The sequence below is a fragment of the Xenopus laevis genome, chromosome 3L (assembly GCF_017654675.1).
Source record: "Xenopus laevis strain J_2021 chromosome 3L, Xenopus_laevis_v10.1, whole genome shotgun sequence".
NCBI lineage: Eukaryota > Metazoa > Chordata > Amphibia > Anura > Pipidae > Xenopus > Xenopus laevis.
In genome coordinates, this window is record NC_054375.1 from 4,448,378 (window position 1) to 4,471,913 (window position 23,536).

At 45.7% G+C, this 23,536-nt stretch overlaps 1 protein-coding gene across 1 annotated transcript; it reads right to left on the reverse strand.

Moving 5' to 3' along the window:
- Positions 1 to 10,887: 10,887 nt before the first annotated feature.
- slc37a3.L (solute carrier family 37 member 3 L homeolog) lies at positions 10,888 to 23,536 on the reverse strand. Its single transcript, NM_001088723.1, is given in 15 exon segments — positions 10,888 to 12,474; positions 12,567 to 12,632; positions 12,713 to 12,864; positions 13,479 to 13,526; positions 14,860 to 14,961; positions 15,395 to 15,536; positions 15,788 to 15,975; positions 16,126 to 16,210; positions 17,709 to 17,805; positions 17,901 to 18,046; positions 19,590 to 19,673; positions 20,083 to 20,175; positions 20,259 to 20,373; positions 20,650 to 20,783; positions 23,425 to 23,536. Coding segments are annotated over 14 exon segments (1,512 nt in total). The 5' UTR covers positions 20,751 to 20,783; positions 23,425 to 23,536; the 3' UTR covers positions 10,888 to 12,381.

Sequence of the window (23,536 nt, forward strand, 5' to 3'; positions counted from 1 at the left end):
ACTGCAGATAAGTGGCGCCTCTTTAGAGATTATGTTGACAGGATGATGGCAGTATCCCCTCCGCAGAGAAATGGTCTCTCCCGCTCCCCCTCCCTTCTCATAGGCCGTAGGGCAGGCGCCGCTGCCAGCCAAGGGACGTGCCGGACGTGAGGCGCGCGCTGATTGGCGGGATTCCGCCGTTGTTGTGGAGACGAAGACGCCGGGCAGGGGGGGAAGTAAGGACACGAGGCCTCCCTACAGGGAAAGCTGTGAAGGAGCGAGAATAGAGCACGTGCTGCCCTCAAACACTGCGACTGGCTCCTTATTATCACCCTGTAATGTCTCTAGAGACTGAGCATGCGCACTGCTCCCCAGGGCCTGTACCCTAGTATAACACTGCAGTGACCCTGATCTCTGGTAACTTTGCCTTGATTCACCCTCACTGACCTTCAGACTGGCCCCCCTTAGCTCATAACAAGGTTACAGATATATAGAAACATTGGGGTAACAGTCACCCTGCTATAGTTCCAGGGGTACACGGCACAAATAAGCACTCACCCCAAATCTCCCCCTAACTGACCTTCAGACTGGGCCCCCTTAGCTCATAACAAGGTTACAGATATATAGAAACATTGGGGTGTTACTCTGCTATAGTTCCAGGGGTACCCAGGACACAAATAAACACTCACCCCAAATCTCCCCCTAACTGACCTTCAGACTGGGCCCCTTAGCTCATAACAAGGTTACAGATATATAGAAACATTGGGGTGTCACCCTGCTATAGTTCCAGGGGTACCCAGGGTACAAATAAACACTCACCCCAAATCTCCCCCTAACTGATCTTCAGACTGGGCCCCCTTAGCTCATAACAAGGTTACAGATATATAGAAACATTGGGGTGTCACCCTGCTATAGTTCCAGGGGTACCCAGGGTACAAATAAGCACTCACCCCAAATCTCCCCCTAACTGACCTTCAGACTGGGCCCCTTAGCTCATAACAAGGTTACAGATATATAGAAACATTGGGGTGTCACCCTGCTATAGTTCCAGGGGTACCCAGGGTACAAATAAACACTCACCCCAAATCTCCCCCTAACTGACCTTCAGACTGGGCCCCCTTAGCTCATAACAAGGTTACAGATATATAGAAACATTGGGGTGTCACCCTGCTATAGTTCCAGGGGTACCCAGGGTACAAATAAACACTCACCCCAAATCTCCCCCTAACTGACCTTCAGACTGGGCCCCCTTAGCTCATAACAAGGTTACAGATATATAGAAACATTGGGGTGTCACCCTGCTATAGTTCCAGGGGTACCCAGGGTACAAATAAGCACTCACCCCAAATCTCCCCCTAACTGACCTTCAGACTGGGCCCCCTTAGCTCATAACAAGGTTACAGATATATAGAAACATTGGGGTGTCACCCTGCTATAGTTCCAGGAAAGCCCCGAAGAGCCAAACTGCTGAAGACTTGAAGCCATGAAAGGAGCCGAAAGTCGTTTTTTAATTAAACCCCTGGCCACAAAGAATTAAAAACATTTTTTATGGGGCCCCATACCACCATTTTTTTAGCTTGTAAGTGGGGGGGGGGGGCTGGCCACCATTTAAAAAAAATCTATGGACCCACCATTTTTTTTTAGCTTAGGGGGGGCGCTCTTGCCACCAATTAAGGTTTTTAGATTTTTAACTTTTATGGGGGTCCCTGACCACCAATAGTTTTTTTTTTAACTTGTAGGGGGGACCCAGCCCACCAATGGGTTGATTTAAATTGTAGGGGGGCCCTGGCCACCAGTGAAGTTTCTTAAACTTTTATGGGGGGGCCCTGACCACCATTTTTTTTAACTAGTAGGGGGGGACCCTGGCCACCAATGGGTTTGTAGTGTTCATGATTTAGCACTCATGTTTGTGTGGCTTTTTTACTGTAGTATGGGTGGAGCCTGTGGTGGTGGGCAGGGCCCAGTGAATTCTGTTGGCGGCCCTGCTGTTGGGTATCGGGCAGGTTTGGTTTTCCCTTCGGATCGGGGACTTTATCTGCACATTGATGGAGTCCTCTAACTGATGGGGGCAGATTTACTAAAGGGCAAAGTGACTAACGCTGGCGAAGATTAGTTTTTCCGTTCCATTTTCAGGGACTTTGCCGATTTACTAACGGGCGCAGGTCTTACTTCGCTAGCAAAGGAGACAGACGCTAGCGGTGATTCACACTCTATCGGCAGGCGAATTTTCGCTCTGGCGAATGGACGTTACTCCGCAAATTCACTAAGATGCAGATTTTACTGAGCGTTACCTCTTTCGCCTGATTTGCCTTCGCCAGCTCAGACCAGATGAAGTGCACGGGAGTACACAGGTATTCCTCATTCTTCTGTTACTTACATCATATTTTTTGTGGAAAAAGTCTCGAAAAGTCCTTAAAAAATTTTTTTTTGGGTAACCGGGTTCCCCCATACATTTTCTAACATATGGAATATAAACTATACAGTGGGCTCATGTGTAGGGCATTATAATAACTCTATTGTCTTTATTAAAGGACCAGTAAGGTCAATTTTTTTTATTCAAAAACTCGTTAGTGTAGAACGAAAAAAAAAACCACAAAGACATATTAAACTTTTAAATCGATAAGTCTTTATTAAGAAATAACTTACCGAAACTCCTCTTCAGGAAAGGCGATCCGTCGTGCGGCGCTCAATTTCTCCTCCCTGCTTTCCTTATAGGAGTTAGCCAGGGAGGAGAAATCGAGTGCCGCATGATGGATCGGTACCATCAATTTTTTTTTATTAAAAAACTCATTAGTGTAGAACGAAAAAAAAAACCACGAAGACATATTAAACTTTTAAATCGATAAGTCTTTATTGAGAAATAACTTACCGAAACTCTTCTTCAGAAAAGGCGATCCGTCGTGCGGCGCTCAATTTCTCCTCCCTGCTTTCCTTATAGGAGTTAGCCAGGGAGGAGAAATCGAGCGCCGCATGATGGATCGGTACCATCAATTTTTTTTTATTAAAAAACTCATTAGTGTAGAACGAAAAAAAAAACCACGAAGACATATTAAACTTTTAAATCTCTATGTCTTTATTAAGAAATAACTTACCGAAAACTCCTCTTCAGAAAAGGCGATCCGTCGTGCGGTACTCGATTTCTTCTCCCTGCTTTCCATATAGGAGATAGCCAGGGAGGAGAAATCGAGCGCCGCATGATGGATCGGTACCATCAAATTTTTTTTATTAAAAAACTCATTAGTGTAGAACGAAAAAAAAAACCACGAAGACATATTAAACTTTTAAATCTCTATGTCTTTATTAAGAAATAACTTACCAAAACGCCTCTTCAGAAAAGGCGATCCGTCGTGCGGCGCTGGATTTCTCCTCCCTGCTTTCCTTATAGGAGCTAGCCAGGGAGGAGAAATCGAGCGCCGCATGATGGATCGTCGCCGTTTCTGAAGAGGAACGCAAGCGGAGTTTCGTTAAGTTATTTCTTAATAAAGACTTAACGATTTAAAAGTTTAATATGTCTTTATGTTTTTTTTTTCGTTCTACACTAACGAGTTTTTTAATAAAAAAAAATTTGATGGTACCGTCCTTTAAGGTTCCCTGCACTTGTGTAATGTGATATATTTGCTGCAACATATACGTCCGTGCAACTTTATAATTTCCCGCCGTATGCAAATTAGCCTGAGCGAAGACCTCTAACGAAGTTGCGCTAGGCAGACTTGATGGCTCGATGGCAATTTTTCGCCGCTTAGTAAATTTACCCCATGGCCTTCATAGCTACAATTATAATCCTACATTGGTTTGAGGGCCAGCGATTGGATCGGCCTGATATTGCCCAGGCTGAATAGATTCACATGTTTGGGTGGTTTTGGCATTGGGGTCTGACAGTTTCGCTCTGCAGTAAATCAGTCATGAAGCAAATGAGTCTCCGATGAAGTGGCACTTGGCAGGTCTCATTAGAGGAGACTAAACCCTTTGTGTATGGGGGGCGCTGACCCCACAGGCCGGTACACAAGCAGCTTCCTAAGATAAACTTTGCTGACCTCTTGCACAGACAGGGCCTGGGGAGACAGACGGACAGACAGACTGGGTCAGGTTTGGAGGTGAGTGATGGATGCCTTCCGGGACCCATGTTTGTTTTTCTGAATAACCGCAGGGTGTGCGGAAGTCGTCAGGAAAACGTTGGGACAGACAGAGAGGGGACAACGTTTGGGTTCATTGCTTCCAGCCTTGAAGCATCAGTCCTTGAAAGGGGTTGGTTCACCTTTAAGTTAACTTTTAGTATGTTATAGAACGGCCAATTCCAAGCAATTTTTCAATTGGTTTTCATTATTTATTTTTCTGACTCCAGCTTTCATGTAGGGGGTCACGGACCCCATCAAAAAACATATGAACTGGAAGGCGACACATTTATTGTTATTGCGACATTTTATTCCTCCTCTTTCTATTGAGGCTTCTCCTATTCAGTCTGTTATTCAAATCAATGCATGGTTGCTAGGGTAATTAGGACCCTAACAACCAGCTTGCTAAAACTGCAGACTGGAGAGCAGAGCTAAATAACTCAAAAACCTGATAAAAATATGAAATATGTATATATAATACTGTATATAATAATAAAATTGTCTCAGAATATCTCGTTCTACATCATAGTAAAAATGAACTAAAGGGGAACAACCAATTTAAAGGGGCACTGCCTGTTATTTCAAGTGCAGTGTTTGGCAGCTGAATTCTATAAAGAGAATATAAAGGGCAGAATATCTGGGGCAACTCACACCTGCATCTTCCACTGACCCCAGCACTGACCCTATAGAGTTTCTTATTCTGTCACATATAGGCAATGATCAATGTCCCCCCCCCCGTGCAGGTGCTGCCCTAATAGGGGTGAAACAGCTGGATCCCCACCCCCAACACCTGTAATCAATCAGTAAGATCTGTCCCCGGGGGGCATTAGTGCTAAGGACGAGAGAAGCTTTATGAACAGACTGGGAAACAACAAGAATTCAAGTACTGGGGAGGCCTCGTCTCCTGCACCAGGCCCAGCACTACTGTACTGCTGCATTAATTGTTACTTTGTATCAAAAAAAAACTAGTGATGTGCAAATTGTAAGCAGCAGTCCTGTCCTGCTTTATGGCAGCTGAGATTCTATCTATTTGTATAATAGAACATTCTGTCCCAGTGGCTGCACAGATCCTATCTGATCCCCATTGTAAGCAGCAGTCCTGCCCTGCTTTATGGCAGCTGAGATTCTAGCTATCTGTATAACAGAACATTCTGTCCCAGTGGCTGCACAGATCCTATTTGATCCCCATTGTAAGCAACAGTCCTGTCCTGCTTTATGGCAGCTGAGATTCTAGCTATCTGTATAACAGAACATTCTGTCCCAGTGGCTGCACAGATCCTATTTGATCCCCATTGTAAGCAACAGTCCTGTCCTGCTTTATGGCAGCTGAGATTCTAGCTATCTGTATAACAGAACATTCTGTCCCAGTGGCTGCACAGATCCTATCTGATCCCCATTGTAAGCAACAGTCCTGTCCTGCTTTATGGCAGCTGAGATTCTAGCTATCTGTATAACAGAACATTCTGTCCCAGTGGCTGCACAGATCCTATCTGATCCCCATTGTAAGCAACAGTCCTGTCCTGCTTTATGGCAGCTGAGATTCTAGCTATCTGTATAACAGAACATTCTGTCCCAGTGGCTGCACAGATCCTATCTGATCCCCATTGTATACAGCAGTCATGCCTTGCTTTATGGCTGAGATTCTGATGCACATTGTTCATATCATTGCTAGATTTTAAATGATTTTGATACGCAGTGGCAAGGGAAAGTATGAAACCTGGATCCATCTGGTAATGAAAAACTTCCAGCCGATTTAAGATAGAAAATTGTTTATAGAAATGTCGATTTTGGGCTGATAGCAGTGATTTTGCAGATACAGTATAGATAGTGGGTGATTTATGAGATTAATGAGACAAATCAATGTGCTGACACATCATATGAAGATGAGATCCAGGACCCCTTGTCACTGACAGTCTAAATGAGATGGGGGCCCACTCCCATGATGCCTTTTTTTTTTATTGTCAGCCATAATTATGTGTTGAAATAATGAGGACAGTGAGGCTCCCTCGGATTTGTCTCTTTCTTTCTTGGAATGCTGCCCAAATGTCCCGGTGATCCCCCTGCCGCCACCTTCACAGACAGGTGAGTTTATGCTTTTTGGCTTGTTAAACAGTCTCAGGGCTGCTGGGAGAATAGAGGGGATCCCTGTCTGTCACTTCTCAGCCGGTAATTTAGTCCTGAGCCTCCGGCGATTAACCCTTCCCCAGCCACAGCGTCATTACTGTACAATGTGCCCCTGTTTCCCCACAGCACTGAATGAGTAACACATGCCTGCTGCTTCCAAAAAGCACTTTATTATAGATATACTGGGATTATTTCTCTGTAAATTCACTTTTCATTTTTATGGAGCCAGAAATATTAAAGGAGTCCATTAGTGTCTTGTGAAAATAATCTTTTTTTTTTTGTTTAGTACAGGGGACTGTTCCTGCTGAATTGTGCGTAGTACAGGGAATACCTATGCTGCCATAGTTTTATGGGATCTCTCTGTACAGACTATGAGCAAACTTAGGGGGCTGTTCCTGCTGAATTGTGCTTAGTACAGGGAATACCTATGCTGCCATAGTTTTATGGGATCTCTCTGTACAGACTATGAGCAAACTTAGGGGACTGTTCCTGCTGAATTGTGCTTAGTACAGGGGAATACCTATGCTGCCATAGTTTTATGGCATCTCTCTGTACAGACTATGAGCAAACTTAGGGACTGTTCCTGCTGAATTGTGCTTAGTACAGGGAATACCTATGCTGCCATAGTTTTATGGGATCTCTCTGTACAGACTATGAGCAAACTTAGGGGACTGTTCCTGCTGAATTGTGCTTAGTACAGAGGAATACCTATGCTGCCATAGTTTTATGGGATCTCTCTGTACAGACTATGAGCAAATTTAGGGACTGTTCCTGCTGAATTGTGCTTAGTACAGGGAATACCTATGCTGCCATAGTTTTATGGGATCTCTCTGTACAGACTATGAGCAAACTTAGGGGCTGTTCCTGCTGAATTGTGCTTAGCTATGCTGGAATAGATTTTTGGTATCTCTATGTGCAGGCTAGGAGAAGACATAAGAAGCTGTATAGAGGGTCACACACCCTTGTTTACATCATGTGACGGGATTATAACACAATAGGGGGATGTAGGAAGTGATAATGATGTTTGTGTTCTGCCCCTAGTGAGAAATTTAGATAAGGCTAATCCTATTAGCTGGGGCAGTGTACTATTCACAGAAGCCAGGGGATATAAAGCAAAATTCACATTATTTCCATGAGGAAGATGATCGGAGATCAAGGCAGAGTCACCATTAAAACAGCTCACTGCCTCACAATTTATACCCCAGTGAGCGGTTTCTCTTATGCCTTAGTCATCCATGGGGGCGCTGTTCTCTTGCTGTCTATGGAAGAACACAGGTGAAAAGTGGTACTGCAAGTCATGTTGGAACAAGAAAAACTTCTTACCCAATTATCACCCGTGTCTAATAACGATAATAAGAATATCTTTGACAATAAACAGCAGGAACCAAGGAGTGCGACAACAAAATGTTTCCCCGTGCGCTACAATGCAGAGCAGCCTGTCTTAGAACATTCTTTTTGGTAAAAGGGATCTGTGATTAGCATCTCTGCGTCCCTTTAATTCCCCCCTAATGTATTCAGCCCTGTCACTCCCTGCGCCTCGTCACTCCCTGCACCCTAATTGGGACTGAAATGTCAAAACCGAGACGCAGGGAATCTACCGCTGAGCACCTTTATTATCTATTCAACTTTCTTTTTTGGCAGTTCCCCGGGGGACCGGATCCGTCAGCTGAAAGTATTATTTGAATTTAATTCCCAATAGAAAAACAAAGGAGGAGGGGGTTTGATTAGAAGGCGCATTCTGCTGTCAGGGCTGGATTTTGGGTACAAAAGAAAAAGCATAAGCCCCGGGGTCGTCAGCCACCTATACGGCCCCTTGGGTAAAAAAGAAGCTGCTACAATTGCAAATCATTTAATATTGTTACTTTCTGCTGCTTACCAACTACAAATCAGCTCTGTTGAACTACAACTCCCAGAAGCCTTTGGCTTCCAGCTGTTGAACTACATTTCCCAGAAGCCTTTGGCCTCCAGCTGTTGAGCTACAACTCCCAGAATCCTTTGACCTCCAGCTGTTGAACTACAATTCCCAGAAGCCTTTGGCCTCCAGCTGTTGAGCTACATTTCCCAGAATCCTTTGGCCTCCAGCTGTTGAACTACAATTCCCAGAAGCCTTTGGCCTCCAGCTGTTGAGCTACAACTCCCAGAATATTTTGGCCTCCAGCTGTTGAACTACAACTCACAGTAGGCTTTGGCCTCCAGCTGTTGAGCTACAACTCCCAGAATCTTTTGGCCTCCAGCTGTTGAACTACAACTCCCAGAAGCCTTTGGCCTCCAGCTGTTCAGCTACAACTCCCAGAATCCTTTGGCCTCCAGCTGTTGGAACTACAACTCCCAGAAGCCTTTGGCCTCCAGCTGTTGTACTACAACTCCCAGAAGCCTTTGGCCTCCAGCTGTTGAACTACAACTCCCAGAATCCTTTGGCCTCCAGCTGTTGTACTACAATTCCCAGAAGCCTTTGGCCTCCAGCTGTTGAACTACAACTCCCAGAATCCTTTGGCCTCCAGCTGTTGAACTACAACTCCCAGAAGCCTTTGTCCTCCAGCTGTTGAGCTACAACTCCCAGAATCCTTTGGCCTCCAGCTGTTGAACTACAATTCCCAGAAGCCTTTGAAAATGTAGCCTTGGTTCTGTTTTTTTCATATTACTGGGCCCAAATTGTTTCATAAGAGCAGCAGTGTCCTTTACACCCCGTGTCTCTTTGCAGAACATAAACATTCACAGGCTGGAATTATTCTCTTCTTACTCACGGCTCTCCCAGCATGTCCCTCTAAATTGACATTATTCCTAATCCATTGACTCATCCCTGGCATCATCCCCAAATAATAACACAAGCAGCAACATTGTATGTGTGTAGGACTGATCCAGACTCACTCTGATATTACATAACTGAGATCTATACACAGTCTGTACATAATGTCATGAGTCAGAACATTTTCTATTGGATTTAAATGTTTTCTAGTTTGTCAGCTATTTAATGTATATACGGAATATCTATAGATTATACACTTACATTATGTGCATATATGATATGGGGGTGACAGAGGAAAGATGGGGGGCTGTGCCTATATATTATACACTTACATTATGTGCATATATGATATGGGGGTGACAGAGGAAAGATGGGGGGCTGTGCCTATATATTATACACTTACATTATGTGCATATATGATATGGGGGTGACAGAGGAAAGATGGGGGTATATTTGTGCCTATATATTATACACTTACATTATGTGCATATATGATATGGGGGTGACAGAGGAAAGATGGGGGGCTGTGCCTATATATTATACACTTACATTATGTGCATATATGATATGGGGGTGACAGGGGAAAGATGGGGGCTGTGTCTATATATTATACACTTACATTATGTGCATATATGATATGGGGGTGACAGAGGAAAGATGGGGGGCTGTGCCTATATATTATACACTTACATTATGTGCATATATGATATGGGGGTGACAGAGGAAAGATGGGGGCTGTGCCTATATATTATACACTTACATTATGTGCATATATGATATGGGGGTGACAGAGGAAAGATGGGGGGCTGTGCCTATATATTATACACTTACATTATGTGCATATATGATATGGGGGTGACAGGGGAAAGATGGGGGTATATCTGTGCCTATATATTATACACTTACATTATGTGCATATATGATATGGGGGTGAGAGAGGAAAGATGGGGGGCTGTGCCTATATATTATACACTTACATTATGTGCATATATGATATGGGGGTGACACCAGTAGTTATATTGCTGAGAGCTGTTGTTTTGATGAAACAATGTGAAAAAGGACAATGTGAAACACATTCCCACCTTGTCGTGCCCCAGTGATATGTTATGTTCCCTCTACTGGTCAGACTGGAGAATTACATGCACACACAGGTAACAGATCCTTTGTTCCTTTCTCAGCCAGAACGTACGTACGTAACCCCCCCCCCAATCCCCACGTGACGCCAGGATTAATTACCCTCTGGTGCATCAGCTAAAACTGTTGTTGTCATTTATGGAATTTCATACTCTAATACTAAAGCAACAGAATAGAATTAAAATGACTATATACAGTATTCCTTAGTTACAGCCCTTTCCCCTTGTCATAATACATGCATCCACATACACACACAATTAGCAGCAGGGAACTCTGAGTATCACTCATGTATTATAAGGGATAATGTACCCCCTACTGTAAATGATAAGGATATTAGAAGTCACTGAGGGGTTGTTCTGTGACCATATAAAGGCACAAGGCTGCAGGCTGAGTTATACAGGGAACTCTGAGTATCACTCATGTATTATAAGGGATAATGTACCCCCTACTGTAAATGATAAGGATATTAGAAGTCACTGAGGGGTTGTTCTGTGACCATATAAAGACACAAGGCTGCAGGCTGAGTTATACAGGGAACTCTGAGTATCACTCATGTATTATAAGGGATAATGTACCCCTACTGTAAATGATAAGGATATTAGAAGTCACTGAGGGGTTGTTCTGTGACCATATAAAGACACAAGGCTGCAGGCTGAGTTATACAGGGAACTCTGAGTATCACTCATGTATTATAAGGGATAACGTACCCCCTACTGTAAATGATAAGGATGTGTACAAAGGGGCACTCACACCTACCCATTTATAAAATAGAGATAAATGTCTTACAGAAGATGAATGTCCATTGCAGTTGTAATTTTCAGACCAGATATAATAAGCACATTATAAAACAGTGAATTAAAAAAAACACATACAATCATATTATTAAGGGAAAAGTCTAGCAATGAAGAATCCCTGGCAAGTGCCTACTTCAAGTTCAATTTGGCCCTTGTTTAGTGATGACCCCATCATTCCCCACTGTCTATAAACCCCTTTAGCAGTGGAAAATTATATATATATAATAATCAACTTGGAGGTAATTTTTGAAAGCAGTTTGGGTGGGGGGAAACAGTGGGTGGCACTAACCCTAGAGGTACTTCATTGCTTTACTTACCCTTTAAAACACAAAAAGGTCAGTTAAAAATCCCTGGTTCCCAGCAAGGTAACTTATAACAAACTAACAATACCGTTTGAGAAGTCTGTCTACATAAATTCCCTTGTGCAAACAGAATACAGCACCCCAACAACAACAATAAACCCTTTACACCCCAGTATTTCTACTACTAATGTGACGAGACAGGGAGCATCCCATATAAAAGAGGGGGTGAAACTGGAATTCCTTCGCTTGTCGGTGGCGTAACTGGTGTTTTGTTTTTAACCCTACAATTTCCACCAGGTTGTGGACCTACAGGACACCATCGGCCCTTGACTGTGCCACATCCAGTTAAAGGAGGCCAAAGACGCACCGACAATATCGCACAAAACTAATTTTCGGACGATCGTCGGTGTGTGTATTGCAGGAGACGAGACGATTGATATCGGAAGAAGATATCGGTCGGCTCGTCAATCGGACTGGACGGAAAATTTTGATTGGGCGCCTTGAAAGCGCCTGAACATCGGCCATTTTTAGTGCTGAATCGTCAGATACAAGTAGAATTCTGTTGTTTCTCACCGTATATCCGACGATTCAGCGCTACACGTGTGTATTTAAACAAACCATCTTTCCTGGAAAGATTGTAATTGTAACGTCTATGGCCGCCTGGGAGAGGGGCTTTTAACGGAAGGCACAGAGAACGTGGCCAATGGAACAAACCAAGTGTAAAATAACCCCCCGTGGATTGAGCCCATGGGAAGATTAGAAAGTGCCTCCTCTTAAAGGCTAGGGCTAACCCATGGCAACTCCATAGTATTTAAAGGGCCACGTTCTGAGTCCATTTCCCTGCAGAAAGAGCTGGACAGCCACAGGAATATCGGAAGGGTTAAAATCCACCGTCTCCTTCCACTACACAGGTAAATGCGTTTGCAGAACTGCAAATCTCTGCCGGTGCCTCTGCACATGGTGTCCAGACGCGGTGTCCATTTAAAGCGCCTCCGTACTGCAAAGTGGACGGTTGTGTAAAACGAAGAGAAACTGGATCCTTTTCTAAAGGGTTGTCCGTCAGTCTTTAGGGTCCCATCATCAGCGAGAAAGTCTGAGAACTCAACGGCAAACTAGTCCTCTCCCCACGGGTAACTCGCCCTCTTGCCGTCAGTTCCGGTTCGATTGGTCAGTTTAAATGTCCCGGCGAGTCACCTCTCCAGCCGCGAGGAGCGTCTCTGCCTTAGCCAGTCCCGTGTTTCCCGTACGATGAGGGGAACCATGAAAACGGTGGTCATGCAGATCTGTGGGTAAGAGAGAAACAGAGCAAGGTACAGGGAGTCGGCTGGTGGTTATTACCAAACAGAAGTGCAAGTCATCCGCAGACCAGTCTTACCATGAATATGAAGAAATAGAAAACCCACATCCAGTTAAGGGAATTCTGGATTAAAGGCACCAGGAACTGCAAAAAACAAAACAAAGGGTAAATATTACCTGGAGTACAAGAAACCAAGTACCCAAACCACGCAAGCACTCTATCACCTGGCCCATTGCTGCGCCAATGCTTCCGGTGCCATCCACGATCCCCGTGACGGTGGCCAGCGCCTCGCTGCTGCCCCTCACCATCTCCTGGCGGCCCAGGTCGGCAGAGATAGCAGAGCTGATCATGTTGGAGGGCCCTCCGATGAAGAACCCTGCGGGGGAACATATATTTAAAGGGATACTGTCACGGGAAAACATGTTCTTTCAAAACACATCAGTTAATAGTGCTGCTCCAGCAGAATTCTGCACTGAAATCCGTTTCTCAAAAGAGTAAACAGATTTTTTTATATTCAATTTTGAAATCTGACATGGGGCTAGACATATTGTCAATTTCCCAGCAGCCCCAAGTCATGTGACTTGTGCTCTGATAAACTTCAATCACTCTTTACTGCTGTACTGCAAGTTGGAGTGATATCACCCCCTCCCTTTTTCCCCCCACCAGCCTAACAACAGAACAAGGGGAAGGTAACCAGATAGCAGCTCCCTAACACAAGATAACAGCTGCCTGGTAGATCTAAGACCAGCGCTCAATAGTAAAATCCAGGTCCCACTGAGACACATTGAGTGGGAGAAACCACAGCCTGCCAGAAAGCAGTTCCATCCTACAGTGCTGGCTCTTTCTGAAAGCACATGTCCAGGCAAAATGACTTGAGATGCACCTACACACCAATATTACAACTAAATACACTTGAATAAAGGGGAAGCAGTAGGGAAAATAAGGAAGACTTAAAGGGGAAGCAGTAGGGAAAAGAAGGTTGTTTCTTACCTGTGATTGACATGATAAAGGCATTCATGACCTTATCATTTGGGGAATCTGAAAGAGAAGAATGAACCAGCCAATGACCTATCTGCATGTTCCCAGGCCCACCCCAGGCAGCAGAAACATGTAGGACTATATAGAGAGAATAGCCGGCCCCTCTCAAGCACAGATTGCCTACCCCACGGTGCCAGGAACAAGTTGCAGGAGAGTGATAGAGATTTGCTTTTTCCCTTTCCGGAATGCAGAATTCACACAACCGCAAGCCGATTGATGTATCCGGTTGTTGTGGCAAAGGTAAATCTGGCACAGATATAACCACAAGCAGAGCAATTGCATCTATCTGATCTACACTGTGCCCATTTACTATTGAAGGGGAAGTTCACTTTTATCTGTGGTATTTTGCAGGGGAAGTAATCCAAGCAACAAACTTATTTTTTTTTTTTTATGGTCGTAGAATGACTTTCTGTTCTATTCCGTCTCCATATTGGATATTAAGATGGTACTGGACACGTGATATATATACGGAATGAGGAATGGCCAATCCAATCATCTGCCCTGGCCACTGCCACCACTTAAAGGAGAATTCAACCTTTACCAAAAAAACCCTACCCCCCACCCAACATGCCCCTAACTTTTTACTTACCCCATGGCACAGATTCAGGTATTGGAGTTCCCAACAGCCATCTTCCGGGTCTTCAGTAAGCCGGCGAAGCAGTTGGAGCAATTTACCAGCTTGCGACAACTGCGCATGCGCCGAAATGGATGGAAATTGCCAAAACACCGGAAGAAGACAAAGACCCGGAAGATGGCTGCAATGAACTCTGTTGCCCCTAAAAAATTAGGGCCATTTCCCGGGGGGGGGGGGGGGGTGGGTAAAGGGTTGAATTCTCCTTTAAGGTGACCATAGAGGCACCGATAATATCGTACGTGTGTGTATGGTGGGAGACGAGCAGACAAATATCGGCAGAGAAGACTTGGATATCAGTCGGCAACATCGGCCATTGTTAGTGCTGAATTGTCAGATACAGGTAGAATTCTATTGTTTCTCACCGTAGATCTGCTATATCATGCTTGATAAAGGGTTTTGCCCCGAAATGTTGCACGTTTGCACCAAATAAACCAGCAAGGGGTAACCCTGCATTGAAGTTGCCTTGAGTGCCAGCGTATTTCTATTTCACCGTATATCTGACCATTCAGCTCTGCACGTGTGTATTGAAACCAACCATCTTTCCTGGAAACATCCGAACAGGGACTGATCTGATTGTATCTCTTCCCTACACATGACTCTACCAATTCCACCGAAACTGACCAAAACAAGACGGCCCGGCTCCCGTGTTCCCCATTTCTGGCTAAATCTCCAAGCTGAATATCAGAGCAATGTACTTACGGCTGTATCCAAACAGGGCGCCCACTGCCAACACCAGGCTGACAGTTAGTACCGGGGATCTCATCTTCATTAAATCTGAGATTAACCCTTGGACTGTCCCACCTGCAACGAGAAAAGAAGTGGATACACCCCTGATCCAGGATTGTCCCATTTATAATCCCCACGAAGACTGTGCCACATATTTTAATCAGCTGTTTTTTCCTGCTGCAAACCACACAGTCATGCTGCAAGTCATGCAAAAGAGCTGCTGACTCGGTTCTTCTGGACCAAGTTGGTGCCTTATTGGCACGGGGCCTGTGATGGATCGAGGACGAGGTTTTCTGAGGATGTTTCTCAATCTGTTGCACAATTATATATAAAAGGGGAAGTAACATTATGACAGTGAATCTAGGAAGTTGGAGAAGTTGTGGACTTCGGGGTTGCACTTAGTGTGGGGGTTTTCCTACTAGAAGTGGCAAAGGCAGAGAGCAGCTCCCAACCCGGTATATATATTTATTTTTTGATACTTTATCATGATGAGGTTTATTGTACTGACCTACGATCCCTCCAATGTCGTACCAGATGGAGAGCTGGTCGGCCTCCGCTTCTTTCCACTTAAAATTGTTGCTCAGGTAGTAGGGCAGCCAGAAGAAAAAGGAGTAATTGACCAGCTTGAGGCAGGCGTAAGCCAACGAGTACTACGGAGAGGAAACGATGGAGAAACGGAACGTTTATGAGGATTGTTGCAAAGGGTTTTAAAGACTTAAGTGAGAGGAAAGTGATGGGTCTCGGCAGCACTGAGAATAAAAGAAGATTTAGGAGACAGATGTTTATGTAACCGGATCTGGGTGCAATGCTGCCCCTGGTGGAAGTACTCAGCAATATTATTTATGTATTGGGCAGATCATTTGCTATTGCTGGGGGGGGGCATTAAAGAATTTAGTCTTACCAGCAGAACCCCAGGCAGACAGCAGGCCTGCATGAAACCAATGGCTTTGGGTGTGATGACAACATCATCGCTCTGAATGGAATAATTTGATTCGTCATCTCCTTCGTCATTTCCACCAATGAGTGGTTTGTTTGCCCCTTCCTCTTGGGCTGCTCTGTCCATCTCTCCTTCTCCAGTATCAGGGAGGCCTGAAATATGCCCCAGTGCATAAAAAAAAGATGGCCAACTGCAACTTTATCTCACACAGAATATATCCATATGAATTAGAAGTGTACCCCCCAATTCCTTAGTGGTCCCTTCCATACAAACAACATAACATTTTGGATCATACCACATACCTAACTCTTTAGGGGACGTGACAAGCCCAAAGAAGATGATTATTCCTCCAGCAAATTGCACCGATGCAGTCACCAGGAAGGCATACTATAAGACGGAGGGTACAAACGTATACATGTATTAAGCTATACTCATTCTTTACTGTCCAGGAAAAAAACATATGGCACCTCCTCCCATTTGTATAAATACAAATATACAGAGAAGGAATGTTCTGGGCACACAATAAGCTATACCCTCATACTGTACTGTCTAAGGGAATCAATATGGCATCTCCCTCCTCCCATATGTATAAATACAAATATACAGAGAAGGAATGTTCTGGGCACACAATAAGCTATACCCTCATACTGTACTGTCTAAGGGAATCAATATGGCACCTCCTCCTCCCATATGTATAAATACAAATATACAGAGAAGGAATGTTCTGGGCACACAATAAGCTATACCCTCATACTGTACTGTCTAAGGGAATCAATATGGCACCTCCCTCCTCCCATATGTATAAATACAAATATACAGAGAAGGAATGTTCTGGGCACACAATAAGCTATACCCTCATACTGTACTTTCTAAGGGAATCAATATGGCACCTCCTCCCATATGTATAAATACAAATATACAGAGAAGGAATGTTCTGGGCACATAATAAGCTATACCCTCATATTGTACTGTCTAAGGGAATCAATATGGCACCTCCTCCCATATGTATAAATACAAATATACAGAGAAGGAATGTTCTGGGCACACAATAAGCTATACCCTCATACTGTACTGTCTAAGGGAATCAATATGGCATCTCCCTCCTCCCATATGTATAAATACAAATATACAGAGAAGGAATGTTCTGGGCACACAATAAGCTATACCCTCATACTGTACTGTCTAAGGGAATCAATATGGCACCTCCTCCTCCCATATGTATAAATACAAATATACAGAGAAGGAATGTTCTGGGCACATAATAAGCTATACCCTCATACTGTACTGTCTAAGGGAATCAATATAGCACCTCCTCCTCCCATATGTAGAAATACAAATATACAGAGAAGGAATGTTCTGGGCACACAATAAGCTATACCCTCATACTGTACTGTCTAAGGGAATCAATATGGCACCTCCTCCTCCCATATGTATAAATACAAATATACAGAGAAGGAATGTTCTGGGCACATAATAAGCTATACCCTCATATTGTACTGTCTAAGGGAATCAATATGGCACCTCCTCCCATATGTATAAATACAAATATACAGAGAAGGAATGTTCTGGGCACACAATAAGCTATACCCTCATACTGTACTGTCTAAGGGAATCAATATAGCACCTCCTCCTCCCATATGTAGAAATACAAATATACAGAGAAGGAATGTTCTGAGCACACAATAAGCTATACCCTCATACTGTACTGTCTATAAGGGAATCAATATGGCACCTCCCTCCTCCCATATGTATAAATACAAATATACAGAGAAGGAATGTTCTGGGCACACAATAAGCTATACCCTCATACTGTACTGTCTAAGGGAATCAATAAAGATGAGCAACAATGGCAGATAGGATCAGCTTGATGCCACTGGCCACCTACCTCGTAGCCATATTTTAGCACCGAAGAAGCAAGGAAGGCACCCAGGATATTTCCCACAGAGGCACAGGCGCTCCACAGGCCAAAAACAAATCCTCTCCTGCAAGACAGAGGCAAGGGTTGGGAATCTGTTTCATGAATATTTAGCTCAACCACATTCAAGACCAGAGTTGCCCAAAATAAAACAGAACCAACCCGGACTTTCCGAACCAGTTGCCCATGATGGCCACGACGCAGGGCCAGCCGGTAGATTGCAGAAGCCCATTGACTATCCACACCAGGCAGTAGAAGATCTTATTGTAAAACTGCAGCCACTCGGTGAGCGTCCCGAACACGAACATCTGCAACACAAACAAGCGCCAACGGAGCATTTAGCCTGAGCAGGGGCCGTGCACTGTAATGTTGTATTGCGCCCTGCTCAACTGTATGCAACGCTGCCCTATAAAATGTAGATGCATGCTGCCGACAGTGCTGCCATGTAATCAAATGTTCTAAATACTGTAACCACGTGGCTTTGAGATATACTCGGCGTTGCAAAGGTTAACAGATGCACAGCAGTTACATCGGGCAATCTACTAAACACAAGGTTCTACTTTCGTGCCGACAGTTTCAATATGTAATGGCCCTGTGGTGTCCCATTACTTACTGTCATGGCCCTGGGAGTCCCGTTACTTACTGTCATGGCCCTATGGAGTCCCGTTACTTACGGTCATGGCCCTGGGAGTCCCGTTACTTACGGTCATGGCCCTATGGAGTCCCGTTACTTACGGTCATGGCCGTGTGGAGTCCCGTTACTTACGGTCATGGCCGTGTGGAGTCCCGTTACTTACTGTCATGGCCCTGTGGAGTCCCGTTACTTACTGTCATGGCCCTGTGGAGTCCCGTTACTTTCGGTCATGGCCCTATGGAGCCCCGTTACTTACTGTCATGGCCCTATGGACCCCCGCTACTTACTGTCATGGCCCTGTGGAGTCCCGTTACTTACTGTAATGGCCCTATGGAGTCCCGTTACTTATGGTCATGGCCCTATGGAGCCCCGTTACTTACTGTCATGGCCCTGTGGAGTCCGGTTACTTACTGTAAAGGCCCTATGGAGTCACGTTACTTACTGTAAAGGCCCTATGGAGTCCCGTTACTTATTGTAATGGCCCTGTGGAGTCACGTTACTTACTGTAAAATCCCTATGGAGTCCCGTTACTTATTGTAATGGCCCTGTGGAGTCACGTTACTTACTGTAAAGGCCCTATGGAGTCCCGTTACTTACTGTAAAGGCCCTATGGAGTCCCGTTACTTATTGTAATGGCCCTGTGGAGTCCGGTTACTTACTGTAATGGCCCTATGGAGTCCGGTCACTTACTGTCATGGCCCTGTGGAGTCCCTTTAATTACTGTCATGGCCCTGTGGAGTCCCGTTACTTACTCTAATGACCCTGTGGAGTCCCGTTACTTACTGTCATGGCCCTATGGAGTCCGGTTAAGGTGGCCATACATGGAGAGATCCGCTCATTTGGCGATGTCGCCAAACGAGCGGATCTCCCTCCGATATGCCCACCTTGAGGTGGGCAATATCGGGCTGATCCGATCGTGGGCCCTAGGGCCCAACGATGCCTTAACGGGCGGTCGGATCGCGGGACCGCATCAACGAATAGATGCGACCGCGATCCGACGGGATTATTTGTCCCATCCGATCGAGATCTGGAGCGACTTTCGTCCAGATCTCGATCGGTGAAGCCCGTCGGGGGGGCCCATACATGGGCCAATAAGCTGCCGACACGGTCTGTCGCCAGCTTTTTATCATGGCCCTATGGAGTCCGGTTACTTACGGTCATGGCCCTATGGAGTCCCGTTACTTACGGTCATGGCCCTATGGAGTCCGGTTACTTACCGTGATTGCCGAGGAACACATTCCAAAGGTAAGGACCAATCGCATGTTGAGACGGTCCCCAATGATGCCACTGATAAAAAGGCCCTGTGAGTCAGAAGAGAAGTGTTTTTATATTAAAGGTGAGCACAGGGAGACACAAGCTGGGGCACTACTGGGGGTTAGGGGTATTTGCCATCAGGGCCGCAACTGAGGGGTAAAGGGGGTCCATGGTAGAGGAGGGGCCTAGATGGCATTGAAAAATCTTGACTTGCGGGTTACCAAAGGGCAGATTTGGCATAATTGAGGTGGCATGGGGTAGATCACTGGTGGAGTTTGGAAGGACTGTGAAGTGGCTGGGGTAGATCCGGGGCGTGTCCATACAAGAGGCATGGCACAATGGACTCCCACCTGCTAAGGTAACCAGTAAGTTAATTGGGGCCCCCCTGGGGAGAGCCACAATAATATTAGTTGCTATGGATGCTAGTACCTCTTGTCCCAACTCTGTGTAACTCACCACAGCATAAGCAAAAAGGAAGATTGTGTCCAGCAGCCCAAGAAAGAGGGTGGCGGATTTGGTATCCGGGAAGAGAGTATTCCCATTCCATGTCTGTTGGGAGAAAGAAAACAAACACTAATTATTGGCCGTCACCAACGTCACCGCCATTAGAGCAAATCCTGCGTTGCCCGCACCTCGTTGGGGAGCACAATGTACGCGGAGGAGTTTAAATCGGAGGGTGTCCACTGGCTGGAGACGCTGACCTTGACGTTGCTGAAGGACTTGCGGGAGGCGTGGAGAAGAGAATAGCTGCACGGGAGGAACAGAGAAGAGATTGAGCAGGAGCCGCAGACTCAGCCCAGGACATTCTAACATTTCCCTGCTCCAAAGTCTCTACGGTGTTTCCTCCTGGTCAGTTGGAATTAGACAAACGTTTCCCTACGGCTGACAAGCAAATCATTCATCAAGTGAAGAGTTGTGTTGCCTGCTCTACAGCTGCAGGGAAACGTTTGCCTGTAGGACTTTGGAACAAAAATGTCAAAAATGCTACTGTATGAACCGCCGAGTCCACCCTTTGTTTCTCACCTGAAGAAGGTCAATAAAAAGGCAGCCAGATGGTGATGGGTATACTGGGAGAAGAAGCCCCTCCGTCCAGCCATCCTTCTTGTATTCACTGGGAAGTCCATGACTGGGAGCTCGGCACCCCTCTGCTGCTCTTACTGCGAATGGCAAAGAAGCAAAGTTCAAACCCCCAAATTAAACTCCCCAATTCTGTCCGTACCACCGAGCATGCTGGGAGATTTCCAACCTGCGGTATCACCAGCATTGGTTGGAAAGCGACTACTGCTACACTGTTGCTATAATACATGTAGTCGGGACAAGCAGTGCAGAGAATCGCAAAAACGTGGGTTTAAATGCCCTTTACGAATATGCGGCTCTGCAGATGCGCGTGTTTTCATTGGGCAAATATAAATCTGTGCCCACTAGTCGCAATGGAAGCCACAGAGACCAGTCCTTGGTGCCGGCTGCCAGCTAAGAGCTGCTTCACTGCCGACAGTTGGTCGCAAACTCAAGGGAAGCTTGACCCCTTCAATACCCAGGGTTTACTTTGCCTTTAACTAGAAACAACACCCAGACCGACTCAATGTACAGGTATGGGATCCGTTATCCGGAAACCCGTTATCCAGAAAGTTCCAAATTATGGAAAGGCCATAATCCAATTTTTTTTTTTTTAGAAATTATTTCCTTTTTCTGTGTAGTAATAAAACAGTCGCTTGTAATTGATCCCAACTAAGATATAATTAATCCTGATTGGAGGCAAAACCAGCCTATTGGGATTATTTCATGTTTATATGGTTTTCTAGTAGACTTAAAGTATGGAGATCCAAATTATAAAACCCCAGGGCCCAAGCATTCTGGATAATAGGTCCCATACCAGGTCTCCCCTGTAATCGCTATACTGTATAGAGTGCCTAGTTCTACATTTGCCAGTGAAGTTCAGCAACTCTGAGCTCTGCCGCTGCCTGTACCGGCTGGAAGGCCGTATAACAACAAAAAACTGCAGGGGCTCTCCTAATCACTCAAGGAAAATAAAGTCTACAGGCGAAGCTTAAAGGGGATACAAGCTCAGAAATATAATGATGCCCATTGAAAGGAACCTCTGGTCTCAAGGGATTCCCCCGAGTCGTGTGTACATAATATATATAATATATAATATATAGTGACACAGGCTGATAGGAGTCCTGTGCTTGGGGATGGGCACAGCTCGGGAACATGAGGGATGAATGTGCCAGTGTGACTGAGTGAATGAGGCTTTTTTGGGATCCAGATGAAACGATCTTTGTCCCTCTTCAGGGGAGAATTTATTTTATGAATACTAAATAGAGACGTATGGAGGGGAAGGCACTTCTGTGTATTGAATATCTGGGAAGGGGAGGCACAGGAATATACCACTACAGGCAGGAGGCACAGGAATATACCACTACAGGCAGGAGGCACAGGAATATACCACTACAGGCAGGAGGCACAGGAATATACCACTACAGGCAGGAGGCACAGGAATATACCACTACAGGCAGGAGGCACAGGGATATACCACTACAGGCAGGAGGCACAGGGATATACCACTACAGGCAGGAGGCACAGGTATATACCACTACAGGCAGGAGGCACAGGAATACACCACTACAGGCAGGAGGCACAGGAATACACCACTACAGGCAGGAGGCACAGGAACATACCACTACAGGCAGGAGGCACAGGAACATACCACTACAGGCAGGAGGCACAGGAATATACCACTACAGGCAGGAGGCACAGGAATATACCACTACAGGCAGGAGGCACAGGGATACACCACTACAGGCAGGAGGCACAGGAACATACCACTACAGGCAGGAGGCACAGGAACATACCACTACAGGCAGGAGGCACAGGAATATACCACTACAGGCAGGAGGCACAGGAATATACCACTACAGGCAGGAGGCACAGGGATACACCACTACAGGCAGGAGGCACAGGAACATACCACTACAGGCAGGAGGCACAGGGATACACCACTACAGGCAGGAGGCACAGGAATACACCACTACAGGCAGGAGGCACAGGAATACACCACTACAGGCAGGAGGCACAGGGATACACCACTACAGGCAGGAGGCACAGGAACATACCACTACAGGCAGGAGGCACAGGAACATACCACTACAGGCAGGAGGCACAGGAACATACCACTACAGCCAGGAGGCACAGGAATATACCACTACAGGCAGGAGGCACAGGAATACACCAGCACAGTCAGGAGGCACAGGAATATACCACTACAGGCAGGAGGCACAGGAATATACCACTACAGGCAGGAGGCACAGGAATATACCACTACAGGCAGGAGGCACAGGAATATACCACTACAGTCAGGAGGCACAGGAATATACCACTACAGTCAGGAGGCACAGGAATACACCACTACAGTCAGGAGGCACAGGAATACACCAGCACAGTCAGGAGGCACAGGAATACACCACTACAGGCAGGGGGCACAGGAATATACCACTACAGGCAGGAGGCACAGGAATACACCACTACAGGCAGGAGGCACAGGAATACACCAGCACAGTCAGGAGGCACAGGAATATACCACTACAGGCAGGAGGCACAGGAATATACCACTACAGACAGGAGGCACAGGAATATACCACTACAGGCAGGAGGCACAGCAATATACCACTACAGGCAGGAGGCGCAGGAATATACCACTACAGGCAGGAGGCACAGGGATACACCACTACAGGCAGGAGGCACAGGAAGTCACAGGGGTGACTGGCACATATAAGGCACTAGAGGCAGAGGAAAACTTACGCCCCACGAATCCCCGTTTCTCCCCAGCAGGTCGGGCTCCCTCTCTCCCGGCTCATCGGTCTCTGACCAGCAGCTGCCAACGTATCACACTCCGCCCCTACTCCTGCAGCGC